This window comes from Diceros bicornis, chromosome 31 (assembly GCF_020826845.1).
Source record: "Diceros bicornis minor isolate mBicDic1 chromosome 31, mDicBic1.mat.cur, whole genome shotgun sequence".
Taxonomy (NCBI): domain Eukaryota; kingdom Metazoa; phylum Chordata; class Mammalia; order Perissodactyla; family Rhinocerotidae; genus Diceros; species Diceros bicornis.
The window spans coordinates 19,837,937-19,855,313 of record NC_080770.1 but is presented as its reverse complement, the minus strand read 5'-3'; the positions used below and the strand labels follow the sequence as shown (position 1 = coordinate 19,855,313).

Below are 17,377 nucleotides of genomic sequence, written 5' to 3'. Positions count from 1 at the left end.
TGAATTCATGTAATTTTTAAAGCCATCAAGTCAACTGGTTAATTTATCACTGTATTCTATTAGCTGTTTTCATATGAAAACACATTAAAATGACAAGTGATTGGTTAAAAAATAATTCTCTCTGTCATCCAAACAGGTGAGATAGATGGCAGTGTACGGAGAATTGGAATAAAGCATCAGCCTTCTAGACCGTTCAGAAATTGTGTAAAATTATTTGTGACAATCTACTCACCTGTAGAATGAGAAAATAAATTTTATTTTACAATATTGGAGTAAATATTAGAAGACAAAATGTGTTAAAATTGAATCTTTACAATTATGTTAAATATAGTGTGCATAATTAGATTGGTTGTACAGAATCGCAGTCTCCTGGATTGTAACGTTTTATGAGCTAATCTCTAAACATTTTCTAACTCTATTAGATCTTTTTGGGTATATCTTAAAGAACTAATCAATATTTAGTTCAGGATGATGAGCCATGATTGAATTAAGCAATTATAGGACAACTTATGTTTCATTGAAATTTATTTCTCAAATTCTAAGAATTACATTGCCCATTTTTGACATGTTTCATTGAAATTTATTTCTCAAATTCTAAGAATTACATTGCCCATTTTTGACAATTGGTCATATTTATTACTTTTGGATATCTAAAATCTATATGCTTTTCAACTCCCTCAAAAACAGTGGTGAAAAAGGGAAGAACTATTCTGAAAAAAATATATGATTTTTTGGAGGTATTATACTTGTTTAGATATTATTTACTGTGGATCCAGTTAAATAACAACTAGATTATTACTTGAGTCGCAATTAAAGTTGTTCATAAAAAACAGTGATTAAAATGTAACAACAAAAATAAACAATGCTTACATCAAGACATAGAACTTGGTATTTACCAGCAAAAAAGTAGAAAGAATGAGAGAAGACAGAGCAAAAATCTTTCCTGGATAATCCCATTGTCAAACACACTAGGAATCAAACTTATATTTGAATCCAAAGTTTCAATTATTAGCCCACAATATAGCACAAGTTGAAGGATAGATTTTATTGGATTTACTTATTGTTATTATTATTTTAGTTTTTTATATACCCACCCACAGGAAATTTGAGTCAGTCTTGAGGGCACATAATCTGCTGCAAAAAATATTGTGCACATTATTTAAATTCATAACAGAAGTCAGGCTCCTGCTTCAATACTTTGACGTGGATCCCATCAGTAAGAGAAAGAGCCATTTGGACTAGAAATAGTGATGGAAGGAGAAGAAAGCACAGAGCAACAATCTTCTGGGAAAGACAAAGTCAGGATTCCCTAGAAGAACTGTCAATATCAGGAGAAAATGTTTTCATAGAATCTTTGGAACGAATAAGGCAGAGAAAACAAGAAATACTCACATGAGATGTCAGAGAAGGCAGAATTTAGGTTGAATGCTATGTATTGCAAATAAACTTACAACAAAACAAATCAGGGCACTCAAATCACTTACCCTAATTAACTGAATATTTTTGAAGGACTCTAATACTATAAGAGGATTTTAAACATGCCATTTAATTAAAAACGTGTTAATAATTTCACTGGAAAACTCCCAAATATATTTTTTCTTGTCTTAAGGAGTCATGGGAACAGTGATATGAATACTAACTGAACAGAGGTTGAGGCTAGTGTTTATAAAGGGGTAAAAGAGTTTATGTATGAAGTAAAAGGAGAATCAAAAGAAATAAAATACAAACTTTGATGAATATGGCAAAATCTATTTTTTAAAATATGATCAGGAGTCACAAGAAAAAGATCAGCCCTAATACACTTCTCAACATCATTTTAATGATATGCCTTGTTCAAGGCAAATAACAGGATTTAGAATCTGCAAGTATGGATTCATCGGCCACGTTTTTGATTAAAGTCCACATGTAGTGTTAGACTTTCTCTTCAAAGTTTACTCCTCTTTAAATAGTAGTATATATGAACGGCGAAGCAGAAAAAATAATATACAGCCAAGTGGACTAGTTAAATGTATAAAGCAATAACCATATAAGGCAATTTCCTTTAAATGTGTCAATTTTTAGTTACAAATTTAAGAGGACCATGTAACTGAACTTATGTCATCAGATGTACTTTTTTTTTTGGTGAGGAAGATTGTTCCTGAGCTAACGTCTGTGCCAATATTCCCCAATTTTTAGTATGAGGGAGGCTGCCACAGCATAGCTTGATGAGCAATGTATAGGTCCATGGCCAGGATCTGAACCCACGAACCCCAGGCCACCAAAGTGGAGTGTGTGAACTTAATCACTACGCCATTGGGCCTGCCCCCAGTGTACTTATTTTTAAAACATTAGCAAATATTGGGTCACAAAATTAGTGTTACAACTAATCATTGAAAAATATATGTGACCAGAGCCTTGAGCCAGATATTTAATTCTTTAGCTACATGCAATATATTTGTTTTGTGATTATTAATACACACCCAAACCAATGAATTAAATAAAGATTAAATTCAATGAATCACATTTTGATTATGCTTTATTTTCCTCTGCTCACTATATATGTCTCTGGACTATTCTTTAGAGAATAATGGAGTTTAGTGAATTGTGTAATCTGTTAATACCAAAAATACAGACAGATCACCCCTGTTCCATTTGCTACATTACAGAGAGCTTAAGTTTACTTGGGTAAATAAGATAGTGAAAGACTATATGTTAAGTACTTCTGCTAAATTTCTCTTGAAACAGGCATTTCTACTAGAAGCCAAATAAAACTGATACTGGGTATAACAAGTCAATATTAGAATATTGAAAAGACTCAGAGTTATAGAGAAAATGACCTTTATTCTTGAAGCATTTAATAGTATGGCATCAACTTTTTAAATTAATGTCAAGCCATTTCTCAAAATACAATTTTAATAGAAGGCAGAAAATTTCAAATATCTTTGGCTCAACATCGAAAGGCTATTTGCGAAGGAGGAGAAAAATAATAACAGGAGTGCATTGAGCACATGCAGCAGGAATAGATTTTTATGCACATTACATTATTTCACCTTTATAGCGACCCTCACAGCTAACAAGGACCAGAGCCAAGATCCAATTCCAGGTCTCCCTCACAGGGGTGCACTTTGTCCGTTTTACCCCACCTCCTATAATAACATGACTTCATTCTGTAACTGACTTCCCCACTTGTCACCTCCAGTAAAATAAAACATGATTCTTGATGCGTATTTAGATATTTTTTAAACAATGAGACTAGAGAAATATTATGAAATAGTAATAATCTGAAGTGGCTTCTACGTCACAAAATGAGCAAAATAAAAGGATAATTATAACAATTATCACTATAGCAAAATATAAGCCACCAGATAGTTGAATAGTCAAATGTTTCTTGCCCTCCATTGATAAGTTTTCTTACTGTTCTTGCTTTACTCTGATCTGTCCTCTTCCATCAGGAAACGAAAACACACACTCAATCTGGAGCACTCTCACTTAACTCTGCAAACGTAAATTCCATAGTTTCTATTTTCTCTATTGTATTTATTCACCTATGCAATAAGCATCAACTAAAGCATTTAGTACTGGAGATTTCATAACATATTTGACCTTGATCTTTTAGGCTTCATCTTCTAAAATATTCCGCAAATGAGCTGAAAGTTTCTCTTACCTGTGAAACAGCAAAAGCAGGTTTAGATAAGCTATGAATATGATTAATTTAAATTGTTTATATCTACTTACTCAACTGTTGATGAAACCCACAGGAGACGCCCTAAGGAGAATATGCCCCAATTATCTTCTGGTTCAAAACAGCAACATTTACTCAATAATAAAAAAGAAAATGGTTCTGGAATAATTTACTACATGTTGATACTTATTAAACAAATAAAGCCTTTTTATTTGTTCAATTTATTCACATTTTATTATGTCCTCTGATTTATAATGATGCTTAAGATTTGTATTTTCCTAATGATTTGTGATGGTGTGTTTTCATATTGGCATGTTGGCCATTTGTGTGTCTTCTTTGGAGAAATGTCTGTCCAAGTGGTTTGGATTTTCTTCCACTCCATAGGTGGCGTTTTCACTTGGTTGATTGTTTCTTTTTCTTTGCAGATTATTAGTTTGATGTGTTCCCACTTATCTAATTTTGCTTTTGTTGCTTGTGCTTATGGTGTCATTGCCAAAACTCAATATCATAAAGCTTTTCCCTTATGTTTTCTTCCAAGAGATTTACAGTTTCAAGTGTTATGTTTAAGTCTTTAAGTTGACTTTTGTACATGGTGTAAGATAAGAATCGAATTTCATTCTTTCGCATGTGAATATCCAGTTTTCCAAACACAGTTTGTGGAAGTGACTATCCCCTCCACATTATGTATTACTAATACCCTTGTTGAAGATTAATTGACTGTATATGTGTGGCTTTATTTCTGGGCTCTTTGTTTTGTTCCATTGGTCTGTATGTCCGTTTTTATTCTAATACCACACTGTTCGATTACTACAGTTTTGCAATATATTTTGAAATCAGGAACTGTGATGACTCCAGCTTTGCTCTTCTTGCTCAACATGTGTTTGGACATTTGAGATCTTTTGTGGTATCACATGAATTTTCTATTCCTGTCAAAAAATACCATTGGCTTTTTGATAAGGATTGCATTGATCTTTTGGGTAGTATGGACATTTTGACAAATATAAATTAAAACCAGAATTGGATGTAACCTCGCACCTGTTAGGATGGCTATTATTTAAAAAAATAAGATCTCAAGTGTTGGTGAGTATGTGGAGGAGTTGGAACCCTTGTACACTGTTGGTGGGAATGAAAAAGTGGTGCATTAATTATTGAAAACAGTATGGAGATTTCTCAAAAAGTTTAAAATGTTATTACCATATAATCCAGCAACCCCACTTCTGGACATATTTCCAAAAGAACTGAAATCTGGATCTCAAAGAGATATATGCACTCCCATCATTATTGCAGCATTATTCACAGTAATCAAGATATGTAAACACCTTAAATGTCCTTTGAAAGATGAATAGATGAAGAAAATATTCTTTATTATTATTATATTATTATAATATTATTATATATTATATTAATTCAGCCTTAAAAAAGAAGAAAATCTTACCATATGCTATAACATGGATCAACCCTTAGAACACGGTGCTAAATGAAATGAGCCAATCACAGAAGGTATCTGAAAGGTGGTGAAATAGAACACAAACTCAAGGAATACAAATGGTTCACAGGAACACTACAAAGGTACCACAGATTTAACACACTGAAAAAAACTATGTCTTTATTTTGAGCCTGATACATCAAATGTCTTTTAAATTGAATGTCTTTTTTCAGCATAATAAAAGAAGAAGTTATTTGGCAAATTTCACATGCTATGATCACTTCTGGGACACAGTCACAAATACTATGGAGTTGATCATCTAGATTGGTCAAGAGAAAGAGTTTTGGGAGACTCCACCAGAAAGAATGCAGAAGAAAAGGCAAAAGTATGCATGGCTTATTCTGGAAAGACGTGGATCACAGGGTCTATAGGGAAATTACAGAAAGAGCAGATAGAAGAAAGAATGACGGGAGGGATACCAGGGGCAAATATGAAGAGCATTTTGAAAAATGTATATGGACATTTACTCATAACGTTGGACAAATAAAATATATTACTACTGCTTATAGTGAGCAAGAAAAGTGTGGCATGTTTTTGCTTCTAGAAAGAGAACAGCAAGAAAGCATTAATAACTTAAAAAGAACAATTAGATAAGCAATTTTATTAATACTAAATAAACATTAAGTCTTGAAATTATCTAAAGAAGAATACATATTCAATACAAGTGAAAATAAAAATAATACATACAATTAGAACCAGGGTAAATAAAAATAAGATGCCAAAGTCATGATGTTTCACACAATTATTAAAAAAATGAGCATTGTGTTTAGAACACATGAATGAAAATCCTTGGTAGATAAAGAAAAAAAAGGAAATATAATCAGTTTAATAGTTCTCAATGATAAGGACGAGAAATCTTCAGAGCAACCAATCTGATTCAGACACTGTGCTTAGAAGGAAAATCTCACGAAGGCTTAATAAAAGGGAATGAATAAAAGGGAATGTGAGATAGACAATTGTCTCAATATGTCCCTAAAATAATGCAGAGTATGTTTCATAAGTTGTCACTGATAATAGTTTATAATGTAAAATAAATGAAGTTTGCAGGAGCCAGACTCCAGTAATATAGATCAGAGAAGAAAATTAAAAATCTAAAAACCAAATGTATACATACGTGCATGCAGAGCTCTTCACATGAGTTACCTTCAGCCACTCCCAAGACTGAAGACTGATTCTCTTTGTAGGAGGTTTGTTTGTGATGTATGATATATGAGAATGCCCAACCACTTGAGTCCAATTATTTAAAATCATATATACAATGTATAATTCTGTGTATATTTATTTCCATATTCTAACCTTTCAGGAAAAAAATAGTTTGTAAAGAAATATATCTGTTAATTACCATGCCATTTCCAACATATAATTAAAAAATGTTTTTGAACGAATTCTAGAAATAGAATTTTCCACTAAACTAATATTTTTTGATAGCCAATATGCACATGATTGTCCAAACACCAAAGAAAAATACAAACACGAGTAAGGTGGACTCCTTGACCTTATTGAAGTCATCATTGGCCTTTCACAAGAAACAAAAAGCAAAGAAAATATTTACTTACATATTTTGTATGTAACACATTATCTAGATGTTGTGAGAGCACAAACATGAATAAGTAAACTCCTCTCAAAGAGCTTACAAGCTCGTTGGAGAAAGAGAAATATTGTAAACACATACATTGTCTTTTAAGAGGACCTCACCAAATTCGTCTTTAGTTCCTTTCAATATGCCTTTTAAATGTGATTGCCTACCTCCTCTGATTTCTGCTCAATGATTCATGCACGGTAACGAGTGTACTGAGGGATACATCTTCTCCAGTGGGCATTTTGTAACAATGACTGGGAGAGTTCTTTAAACAGAGTTTATGTTAAAGTCTCTTTTCAAGGAAAAATAAAAGAAAAACCCAGTTTCTCATTTTAATACTATAGACAACAAAATCTTTCTTCCTGATTTGGAGGATCTCTATATACACCTCCAAAATGTCTCAAGAATTATGCTACAGCTAGTGCTTCATTTATCTACACACACACATACACATACATTTAAAAGTTTGCAAAGTCTTTGAATTTAGGGAGGCACATTATGGTTCTGTAGAAATTAAACTGCTGTTTTTGGTGGAGAACATACTCTACTTCATAAACACATCACTTTTCTATGTAATCAAAGATCATGTTTCCTAGATAAATGATCAAAATTTTAAGTGTTATGGCAAAATGAATCCACATTATCAGGAGATTTCTCTATATTACCTGATGTCTGTTGTCACCCTTAGTGTTTGCACCTCACTGAAATGACCTCAATCCCCCACCCCTCCTCCCTGTGACTTATATTCACTTTTGTTAATGCTTACTTTTTCCCTTGCTCCCAGGATAGCAGCTATCATTTCTTGTTGTTAATAACACTTAAGACTCATAATCTCTTAATCTACTAATTTTCTACTTTCAATTTTTTGATGGCTGAGAAAACAGAATGTCAAACCATATGAAAATTCAATTTAATAATTGTTTAACGTGTTTCAGTGTGATGGCATGATCACACAATGCTGTTCAGGGGTGGATTCAGTCACTGGTCAGATGCCTCTTTACTTACATGTGGGTGTCTATGTCTGAATAATTTATGTGCTGAACTGAACTCCTAATATGATGATCAGTATTCCATATAGACAAAGTAATAATTCACCTCCCAAATTTCAAGACTCTAAGTTATCATTTAGTTTGTGTTATGCCTTTTGAGGTTACTCTACTATTTTCCTAATTGTTGGAGCAATTGAATGCCTGAAAGCATCCAGGCTTGTTTTAATTGTAACAAGAATAGAATTGTCATGGAAAAGGTTTTCTGTGTATGACTCTCAGGAGAGCATTTTTTACATCTTTGTTCCTCAGACTATAGATCAGTGGATTCAGCATTGGAATGACAATGGTATAGAAGACAGATGCCACCTGTGCCTGGCTCAGGGAGGATGTGTTATCAGGCTGCAAATATGTAAAAATCAGGGACCCATAGAAGACAGTTACACCCATGAGGTGGGATGCACAGGTGGAAAAGGCCTTCTGTCTGCCTGCTGCAGACGGGATCCTCAGGATGGCTGAGATGATGGCAATGTAAGTGACTGTGATGATGAGGAGAGAACTAAGAAGAGTGAACCCAGCGAAAACAAAGATCACCACTTCTGTGCTGAATGCATCTACACAGGACAGGGCCAAAAGAGCTGTGGTGTCACAGAAGAAATGATTGATGCTGGAGTCACAGAATGACAAACTGCTTATCACACAGGTGGATATCAGAGAATTTGTGAAGCCTATCATATATGGCATTACACCCAGCCAGTTATGCACTTTCTGGGACATAACCATCGAATACAGTAAAGGATTGCAGATTGCTACATAGCGGTCATAGGCCATTGATCCCAGAAGAAAACACTCACTACACACCAAACCCACAAAAAAGTACATTTGAACAAAGCAGCCAACAAAGGAGATGGTTTTCTGATCAGATTGGAAATTTACCAGTGCCTTGGGTGTTATAGTAGAGGAATAAAATACGTCAATGAATGCTAAATTGCTAAGAAAAAAGTACATAGGTGTGTGAAGGTGAGAGTCAATTCTGATTAACATGATTAGTCCAAGGTTCCCCAAAACAGTGAACAGATAAATAAAGAGAAACATCAAGAAAAGGCTCACTTGTATTTCAGGGCGATTTGTAAATCCAGAGAGCATGAAGAGAGTCACCTCAGTGAAATTGTTCTTAGCCATTTTATCAACTCAGGCCCATGACTTACCTGCTGGATAACAACAGCAAAAGTTAGAGGAGGATTCAAGTCTAAAGACCTAATAATCAAAGTTGACTTAGACTCCGATAATGAGAGAGCAACAGATGGAAAGCAAATATTTAATGACTTCAAGTTAACTGAGAATTTATATACGATTTTCTTTTTTTTAATAGAACTGACAGACACTAATAAAAAAATTCAGAGTTCACAGTTGTGTAAAGTTGGTAGCACTCTAAAAGATATCTATCTGGCAAGATTTTTGAAGAGATTCCTTCTGAAATATACCATCTTTTACCCCAGTCTATTATTGGGCCCCAAATCATATACTTAGAAACTTCTCTACCTGTATCAGTTATATGATACTCTTAGAAAATATAAAGTTTATTTAGGAAAGGAGGTTCTGTAATTTGTAAATTTAATGATACTTTCATGTTGTAGTCTTAATTTTTCAACATCTAACAGTTACTTTACAGGGTTGTTCTAGGAGCTTAATAAGATCTTATATAGACACATCTAATTGTTCCTTGGACTCAATAAAGCTTTGCTAAATTATGTATAAAAAATATATAAATATGTGTATGTATATATATATAGAGGGGGAGAGAGAAAGAGAGAGAGAAACACACTGCTTACTTTACATGTTAATGCTAAAATTCTTTATGTATTTTTTTCTATCACAAGAAAAATAGAAATGTCTTTCCATTGGTGAGCTAAGACCAAATGAGGAACTTAATCTATGACAGTCAAATTGTTTTGTGTGTGTGGTTAGTGAACATGTTTGTTTCCATGATTTTATATGACATGCATGATTTTATATGACATCAGGTGACAGTCAATTCATTGCCAAACAGTAGTTTTCAAGTCAATGATAAAAAGGCTACAAACAGTAAAATAAATGTGATTTGCTTGATTTAAAATAAAGAATTAAAATATAAGGTGATCTCACTAGAAATTAGAGAACTTATTTGCTTAATTCAATTGACATAAGCATGTGATTAATAAAAACTGAAACTAACATGATATTAATATAAGTTTGTTTCAGACATTTGACACTCTACTTGAGTAACCCAGAGACTTGATGTTATATTGAGTGTACTTAATCACTCAATGTCTCCTGTGTTCACAAGTGTTTATATTTATTTACTCATTCACTTATTTAACATATATTTAGTCACTGAAGGCATTTTATCTCCTCTGTCATCAAAGGCACTTCTCTTAAGGCTCACTGGAAGATGCAGGCATGTAAAAAGGGAAAGTTTCTCAGTGTGAGAAACACCCACAAACACAGAGTTAGGGAAAGATGAGGATGATAAAACTAGACTTACTTGGGATTTAGTCATCCAGAGGAAGCCCCTTTCTCTTTCAGCTATCTTCCACCTATTTCCAGGTTTATGACCAGACAACCAGAAGAGAAAACATTGTGCAATATTCACCAAGTTCACCATTAATTTTTGGCATATAATTATATTTGCTTCATGTGCAATTCTGAATCCCATGAACTGTCATTATAATGACTTGAATCTGTTATTGTTGTGGTTGTTGTTGCTGCTGCTGCTGCTGTTAGCACAGAGCTCTGTTTCCTATATAATGGATTCCTATTAATATTATGAAAAAAAATTGGTGGTTTTGATGACAATTCTGGGTATTGTGTATATTACATTCTATTGAAAGGATAAAAATAAGAACCAAATTAATAAAGTAATTGTTTATGTGCCTTCTTGAGAATTAAAATCTAATTTTTTAGCTCAAATCTAGATTCGTATTAGAATTAGTTTTGTTCTTAGTGTATTTCTAAAGCAGTCACATGACAAAGGATTGTCTTCTGAAATCTAGTGTGTTAAACAGTCTTCTTATACCAGAATCTCTTCCTCAGACTTATATCATAAAGGAATTGGTCAATTAGCATCTCTGATCTCTTGAGATTTGTATCTTAATTGAACCCCAAGGTCTATTCCTAATTTGGGAATACATCTCCAATGGAAACCTGCAGAAATACATATTCCTTACTTTTATGTATTTCAGTTTAAATGTTCATAGACATAATACAAATGTAATTGATGTGGCATTAAAAACAATGTTTAGGGGGCCGGCCCGGTGGCGCAAGCGGTTGGGTGCGCGCGCTCCGCTGCGGCGGCCCGGGGTTCGCTGGTTCGGATCCCGGGCGCGCACCGACGCACTGCTTGGTAAGCCATGTTGTGGCGGCGTCCCATATAAAGTGGAGGAAGATGGGCACCGATGTTAGCCCAGGGCCGTCTTCCTCAGCGAAAAAAGAGGAGGATTGGCGGATGTTAGCTCAGGGCTGATCTCCTCACAAAAAAAAAAAAAAAAAAAAAAAAAAAAAAACAATGTTTATTTTGGGGCTGGCCTGGTGGCATAGCAGTTAAGTGCTCGCGCTCTGCTTCAGCGGCCCAAGGGGTGGCATGTTCAAATCCCGGGTGGGCACCAATGCACCACTTGTCAAGCCATGCTATGCTGCCATCTCATATAAAGTATAGGAAGATGGGCATGGACGTTAGCTCAGGGCTGATCTTCCTCACACACACAAAATCACTCACATGCCATCAAATTAGATTAAGTTACTGGTTTGATTTAAAAAAACATAAAAATCTTTCCAGAAAGAGGATCATCATAAAGTGCAGAAGCAGATGAAGCAAACTGCAGAGAAATCTTTGCTTCACCAGGGTCCTTTAGTGATTGTCGGAGAGAATATCTCTGTATATAAATAAGATCTTGCTAGATCTGAATTTTTTGTTGTCCTCTTATATATCTGCCTAAAACTATTGTGAAAATTCACTCTCCCAATTTATAGCTTGAGTAAGAATTATTTAAAGACGTCTTGTGGTTTTAATGGTATTCCTAAACAATATCTCTATCTGTAATTTTATAATATTTCAGAATGACGATTTCTTTTGACGTTACCCCTTATATTTGATTCAATATGCTTTTGTTTTCTTGATTTTGGTCCAGTGACCATGTTCTCAAGTTTATTTTTGAGTAAAAAGAATAGAGAAACCCTATGTTCTCAAATTTTTTCTCATGAAATCAAGTGATAATTTGAGGAGAGAAGAACATGATCACTCGTATCTTTATTAATTTTCACATTATTAGTTTTGACTTTTTCTCACAATCTTGAGATTTTATTACAGTACATTCATTATTTAATTATGTCTATTAGGTTAAAATAACTAAACTTTTAGGTAAATATAATTACATTGGTGAAACAATTAGGTTTTACGTAAGTCTTTTGGAAAGTAGTTTAGCAAAGTATAAAAATAGAAAAATTTACATGTGTTTTACCAAAGAATTTCATTATTAGAAATTTATTGACATGAAAACAATTAGAAAAATGAAGTGTTATATACAGACTTTACCATTATGCTATAAATTACTTTGTAAGACATTAAAACCTGATGTGTTAACGCCAGGAGATGGATCCTTTGGTGGCCCTTATGTAGATTTAAATTTTAGTCTGTGACTGTGAGATATCATTCAGAAAGCTGCTTGTCATGTCCTAAGGACTCCTTTATTAAATGATAATACTAGTTTTGCTTTTAAAACTTGCTTATAACAATAGCAACGATTACTTATTTTTTGGAAAAGCATAGCTGTTGTGGTGATATGCAGTTAAAATATTTGACAATGGGATTTTTCTGGAAGAAAATATGGGCTGTACAGAGACAATGAAATAAAATTTGCTTTAACACATTTTGTTACATATTTACATAAATTTAATTGTCAAGTAATAAGAAAAAAAGTCCATAGATATAGATTTTAACATATAAGATTTATTGCTATGAGCTAAATATTATTCTATTTAATAGATATAAACATTCTTTTCACAAACTCAAAACCATTGTTCACTACATATTGCAGAGGTGTCATTTAGCAAAGGCTGTGTTTGCTTTCTTAACAATTGTGATGATAACAACGGTGTTGGACTGGGCTTTTGATGCGTGTCTGAGTGAGCAGAGCAAGAAACACTATACGGAATGATGAACATAAGCAAAATGGGGTTCTAATGGTCATTTTGTTTAAAAAAAATTATTAGCATTTTTAAATGACTGTACTGTTTTATGGAAGTTTCCTAAAGTCTGATATTTAGCAAATTCCAAGGTACTCTGATACAATAGAATATCTTTGCATTACTGTTTTGACATTTCTGTTAAACAACTGGTAGAAATGGAGTTGCCATAAAAAGAAGCCTTTCTATGCCTGTGGAATTATTTTTTAAAGGTAAATATTCAAATTTTAACAGTTCTAATCAAAGATGGCAAACAAAACACATACAGGAGAGTCTACAGTTTGTGTAAAATGGGAGGAGGCCTGTGTGCAAGTATGTGAATATATGTGTGTTTGAATTCTACCTCTCAAGTGTTGATGTTGTCTTATTTTGGGTAAACTTTTAATGCCGTTGATCCTTTGTTTCTTCATCTGTAAAATGGGTCAGCTCTTCCAGCATTGTAAAGGAGAAGGAAGAATGAATTTATTCTCTGTAATCAATTCTCGAGTTATGTGTGCATGTGTTTCTGTATGCATGTGTGTGACATTGTCACCTACTGGTTCTACTATATCCTTTATCAGAACTGAAGATCCTATTTTATAACTAACCAATCCTTAGAATATGGAGTCAATTTATTATATAGGAAGTTAGTAGAGATTCAAAATAATAGTTTGGAAATTGAAAGGATCCAAATTATAAAATGACATAAAATTATTTCAAATGGAAAACAGTTGAGATTCAATAGATGCAGAAAGAGGCTTTTTCAGAAATTCCCTTATCTAACTAAAGGCAGAAACTTCTGCAAGCGAGGCTGCCATAAATCCTCTCTCCCCGGGGAGTTTTGCCTGCCGGGAAGAAGACAGCGAGGACCCCTTGCACCTGCATAAACAAATAATATCACAAAATTTCTTATCTTCCGTTTGCTTCCTTAAAAGCCCATTTGTTCTTCCCATAGAAGCCTTTCCTCCCTCTCCCTTTCCCTTTTTAAATTAGGTATATAAACCTCATCTCTAATTATCGAGCAAACCACTTTTTTTGTGCACTCTCATATACATGTGAAAAGACTTTGTCTACTCTCCTGTTCATCTGTCTTTTGTCAGTTTCATTCACAGGACCTAAGAGGGTAGACGAAAGTTGTTTCCTCTCCAACAGAAGGTATTGCATATATATGTATGTATACGCACACACACAAACATATTATTATATTATTACCCAAGTCCAATAATGAATATATCTTTGCACATAAGCTGCTTTGAAAACACCATCGTTCTTTTCTCCGACAAGTTCCACAGGTATTTAACAATGTACCTGCCTGAAGTATGAATAAATATTCCTTAAATATTTCAGCTTGAAAATTCATGGTCACTGAGCAAATATTTTTCTCATAATAATTCTTTTCATTGCTTCTTTGGATTCCGTGTTTCTCACACTATATGTCAGAAGATTTAATATCGGCAGCAAAAGGGTATAAAACATGGACAGGATTTTGGCTCTACCCTGTGGGTAGCCAGAGCTGGTTTCCAGGTAAGTAAATATCACTGTTCCATAGACAAGAGTCACTACCATTAGGTGGGAGGCACAGGTGGAGAGGGCTTTATATCTGCTCCTCGTGGAGCATGTCTTCAGGATAATGAGAAGAATTCCCAGGTAGGAACAACCACTATCAGAAAGGTAGTCACTGATATGGTTCCAGAAAGGACAGTAAATAAAACCTGACTGCACTGGGTGTCAGAACAGGAAAGTTGAAAGAGCAAAGGGATATCATAGAAATAATGGTTAATGACATTGGGCCCCCAGAAGGACAGGCTAAGCAAGCCCCTCAGGTGGGTGAGTGAGTTGGCACAACCTAGTAGGTAGGAAGCACTCACCAGGTGGATGCAGAACCTGGGGGTCACGAGACCTTTGTAATGAAGTGGACAGCAAATGGCAACATACCGATCATATGCCATTGCAGCCAGGAGGAGGCATTCGGTGGTCAGAAGCGTGCTGACAAAGGAATACGGAAGGAGGCAGCCATGATAGGAGATGACTTTCTGTCCTGATATGCAGTTCGCCAGCATTTTAGGAATAAAGACTGAGGAATAGCAGAAATCCAAGAAAGCCACTGGCTAAGGAAAAAGTATTTGGGAGAATAGAGCTGGGCGCTGACCAGGATTATTGTGATAATCCAAATGCTGCCCACCACAATAAAGAGACTGATCAAGAGAAACAGCACAAAAAGAACAGTACTCAGTTCAGGGTCATCAGTCAGCCCCAGGAGGATGAATTCGGTTATCACACTGACATTTCTCCCAGCCATTTATGTGTCTCCCCTCTGAGGGATCTGCAGGGAATAGGAGGAAAAAGAAAATAACCAAAGAGTAAGGCTTGACTATGTGAATTCAATCTACTAGCATCTATAGAAAACTACACAGTTTTAATTAATAATAATAATCTACAGTAAAGCCAATTCTTGCAAGTATGAAAAGTTAGCCTGGTACAAAACTTTAGTTGGATCAGAGTCTCACCGGGGGATATAAACTGGCATTATGCACCACATAAGAACTCCTGGGGAGATTAAAATCCCATTCAAGAGCCCTAATAGGAATGTCTGTTTAACAGAGAGAGTTCAGGAGACGGGTCTTGGATAACAGTCTATTCCAGATTCCAGAACACAAGGCAGGAACCTTGTATTTTAAGGAAATACGTAGCTTATCAAAGAACAAAAAAAATTCAGTATTTAACAGGTAAATTTTTGAAACATCTAGCAAAATTATTCTCTATGACATCATTTTAACTGAGACAAATCACACTCATGACACATTAATAAAAATAAACAAATGAGTAGAACCTATATGCATATATATAATATCATCTAATAAAATTTATATATTATCCGTTAAAATGGAAAATGAGAATTAGGGGTATCTAGAATGAAGAATGAAATAAATTCAAACATTTTCTATCATAACAGCATTACTTATTTGTTAAAACTCACTTGTTCTAGGAAGTCATTCTTTGCTACTCCAACAGATATTTACCACTTCATTCAGTAATTTCCCAATATTTATTATCCAATGGTTTGTATTAGTCTATATCAGACTTTTTTTCATTAAGATGGAATCAGAAAACTTTTTCAACGTGTTTTAATCCTTGCAGTTAAACAGTCTCAAATCTAATTTCAAGGACAATGCCTTGGGCCCATTAGATCACATATGGATCTGGCTTTTTATCAGGGAAAAGTCAGATCATTAAATTAATTTTATTTTAGCCTTTATCATATAACTCAGAATACATGAAAAGTAAAGTTCTGATATCTAATATATTGGGGAAACACTTTGTTAAATAACTTTTAAGGAAAGCTTTCTTTAATGCAGGACTTATAGGAATACATAATACACTACTATGCTTTGGGAGCTTCCAATAAGATAAATCAATATACAGCATGTTTCAAATTAATTTGACAACTGAATCTATTTTCCCTGAACATTAATGAATATTCTACAATCCACGCTTTGGGAATAATATTTCCCTGATATTGAATAAAGAATGAGAAAGACATGGGATTGGATCTCTACCCTTCAGCTGTGATTTCATGTCTAACTCTTAATTTCCTAGCCTAACTATTAGTTTTATCTATAAACCTTCTTCAAGAGGTAGCTATGAGAATTAAATAAGAAAATATGTGAAAATTGTCTGACATGCCATAGATATTCTCTAAATGTTTGCTGTATTTTCAAAGTAAAACAAGTAAAATAAATAGAGATTGGACTTTCTGTTGACATATGGGACAAATGACTTTTGGTTAAAGTACTGTCTGGATCTTTGCTTTTTTTGGTTTAGTTTTGTTTAGGTAAACCGTCACTCTCCAAATTCTCTCACAGACTGTTGGAAATTCTCATATGGAGGAGTCTGAACTGTTCCTGGGGTTCCGTCAACATCTGAGCACCACACGAGAGCAGATAGTGAGGGAAGAACAACAAGTCCCCTGGAATCAGGCAGGCAAAAGAGAGAGCCCCTTCCCCTCGCATACCAAGCACTGCAGCTCGGCCAGTAGGCCAGAACACTTGCCAATTGCAGTGGGGTCAGAATACACAGCCTTAGACCCCCCACCCTGTGGCAGCAGATGGAAACTGCAAACAGATAGTGTTAGGATGAGGAAAAACAAGTCAATTTCAGTAGGAACGATGCAAAAATATATTAAATCTACAGACCAGAATGAAAATGACAAGCACCCAGAAATCAACCCTGAAGCCACAGAAATTTATAACCCAAAGGAGAGAGAATTCAAAATAGCTATCAAAGAAAAGCTTAATGGATTACAAGAAAACAAAGATAAACAATTCAACAATATCAGGAGTTTCTTCACAGAGGATATTGAAACCATAAAGAAAAATCAATCAATATTTTAGGAGATGAAAAACACAATGGAGGAGATAAAGGAAAACCTGGAATTTTTAAAGAACAGAGCTAACAATATGGAGGAA

At 34.4% G+C, this 17,377-nt stretch overlaps 1 protein-coding gene and 1 pseudogene across 1 annotated transcript; both read right to left on the bottom strand.

Moving 5' to 3' along the window:
• Positions 1-7,961: 7,961 nt before the first annotated feature.
• Positions 7,962-8,894, bottom strand: LOC131395733 (olfactory receptor 8I2). The gene has a single exon (XM_058527568.1). The coding sequence runs from the start codon at positions 8,892-8,894 to the stop codon at positions 7,962-7,964; it is 933 nt and encodes a 310-aa protein (XP_058383551.1).
• Positions 8,895-14,273: 5,379 nt separating this feature from the next.
• Positions 14,274-15,210, bottom strand: LOC131395732 (olfactory receptor 1052-like; annotated as a pseudogene).
• Between the last annotated feature and the right edge of the window lie 2,167 nt (positions 15,211-17,377).

Bases quoted from the DNA above. Each gene is read 5' to 3' on its own strand.
- LOC131395733 (XM_058527568.1), bottom strand. From the start codon at position 8,894: ATGGCTAAGAACAATTTCACTGAGGTGACTCTCTTCATGCTCTCTGGA.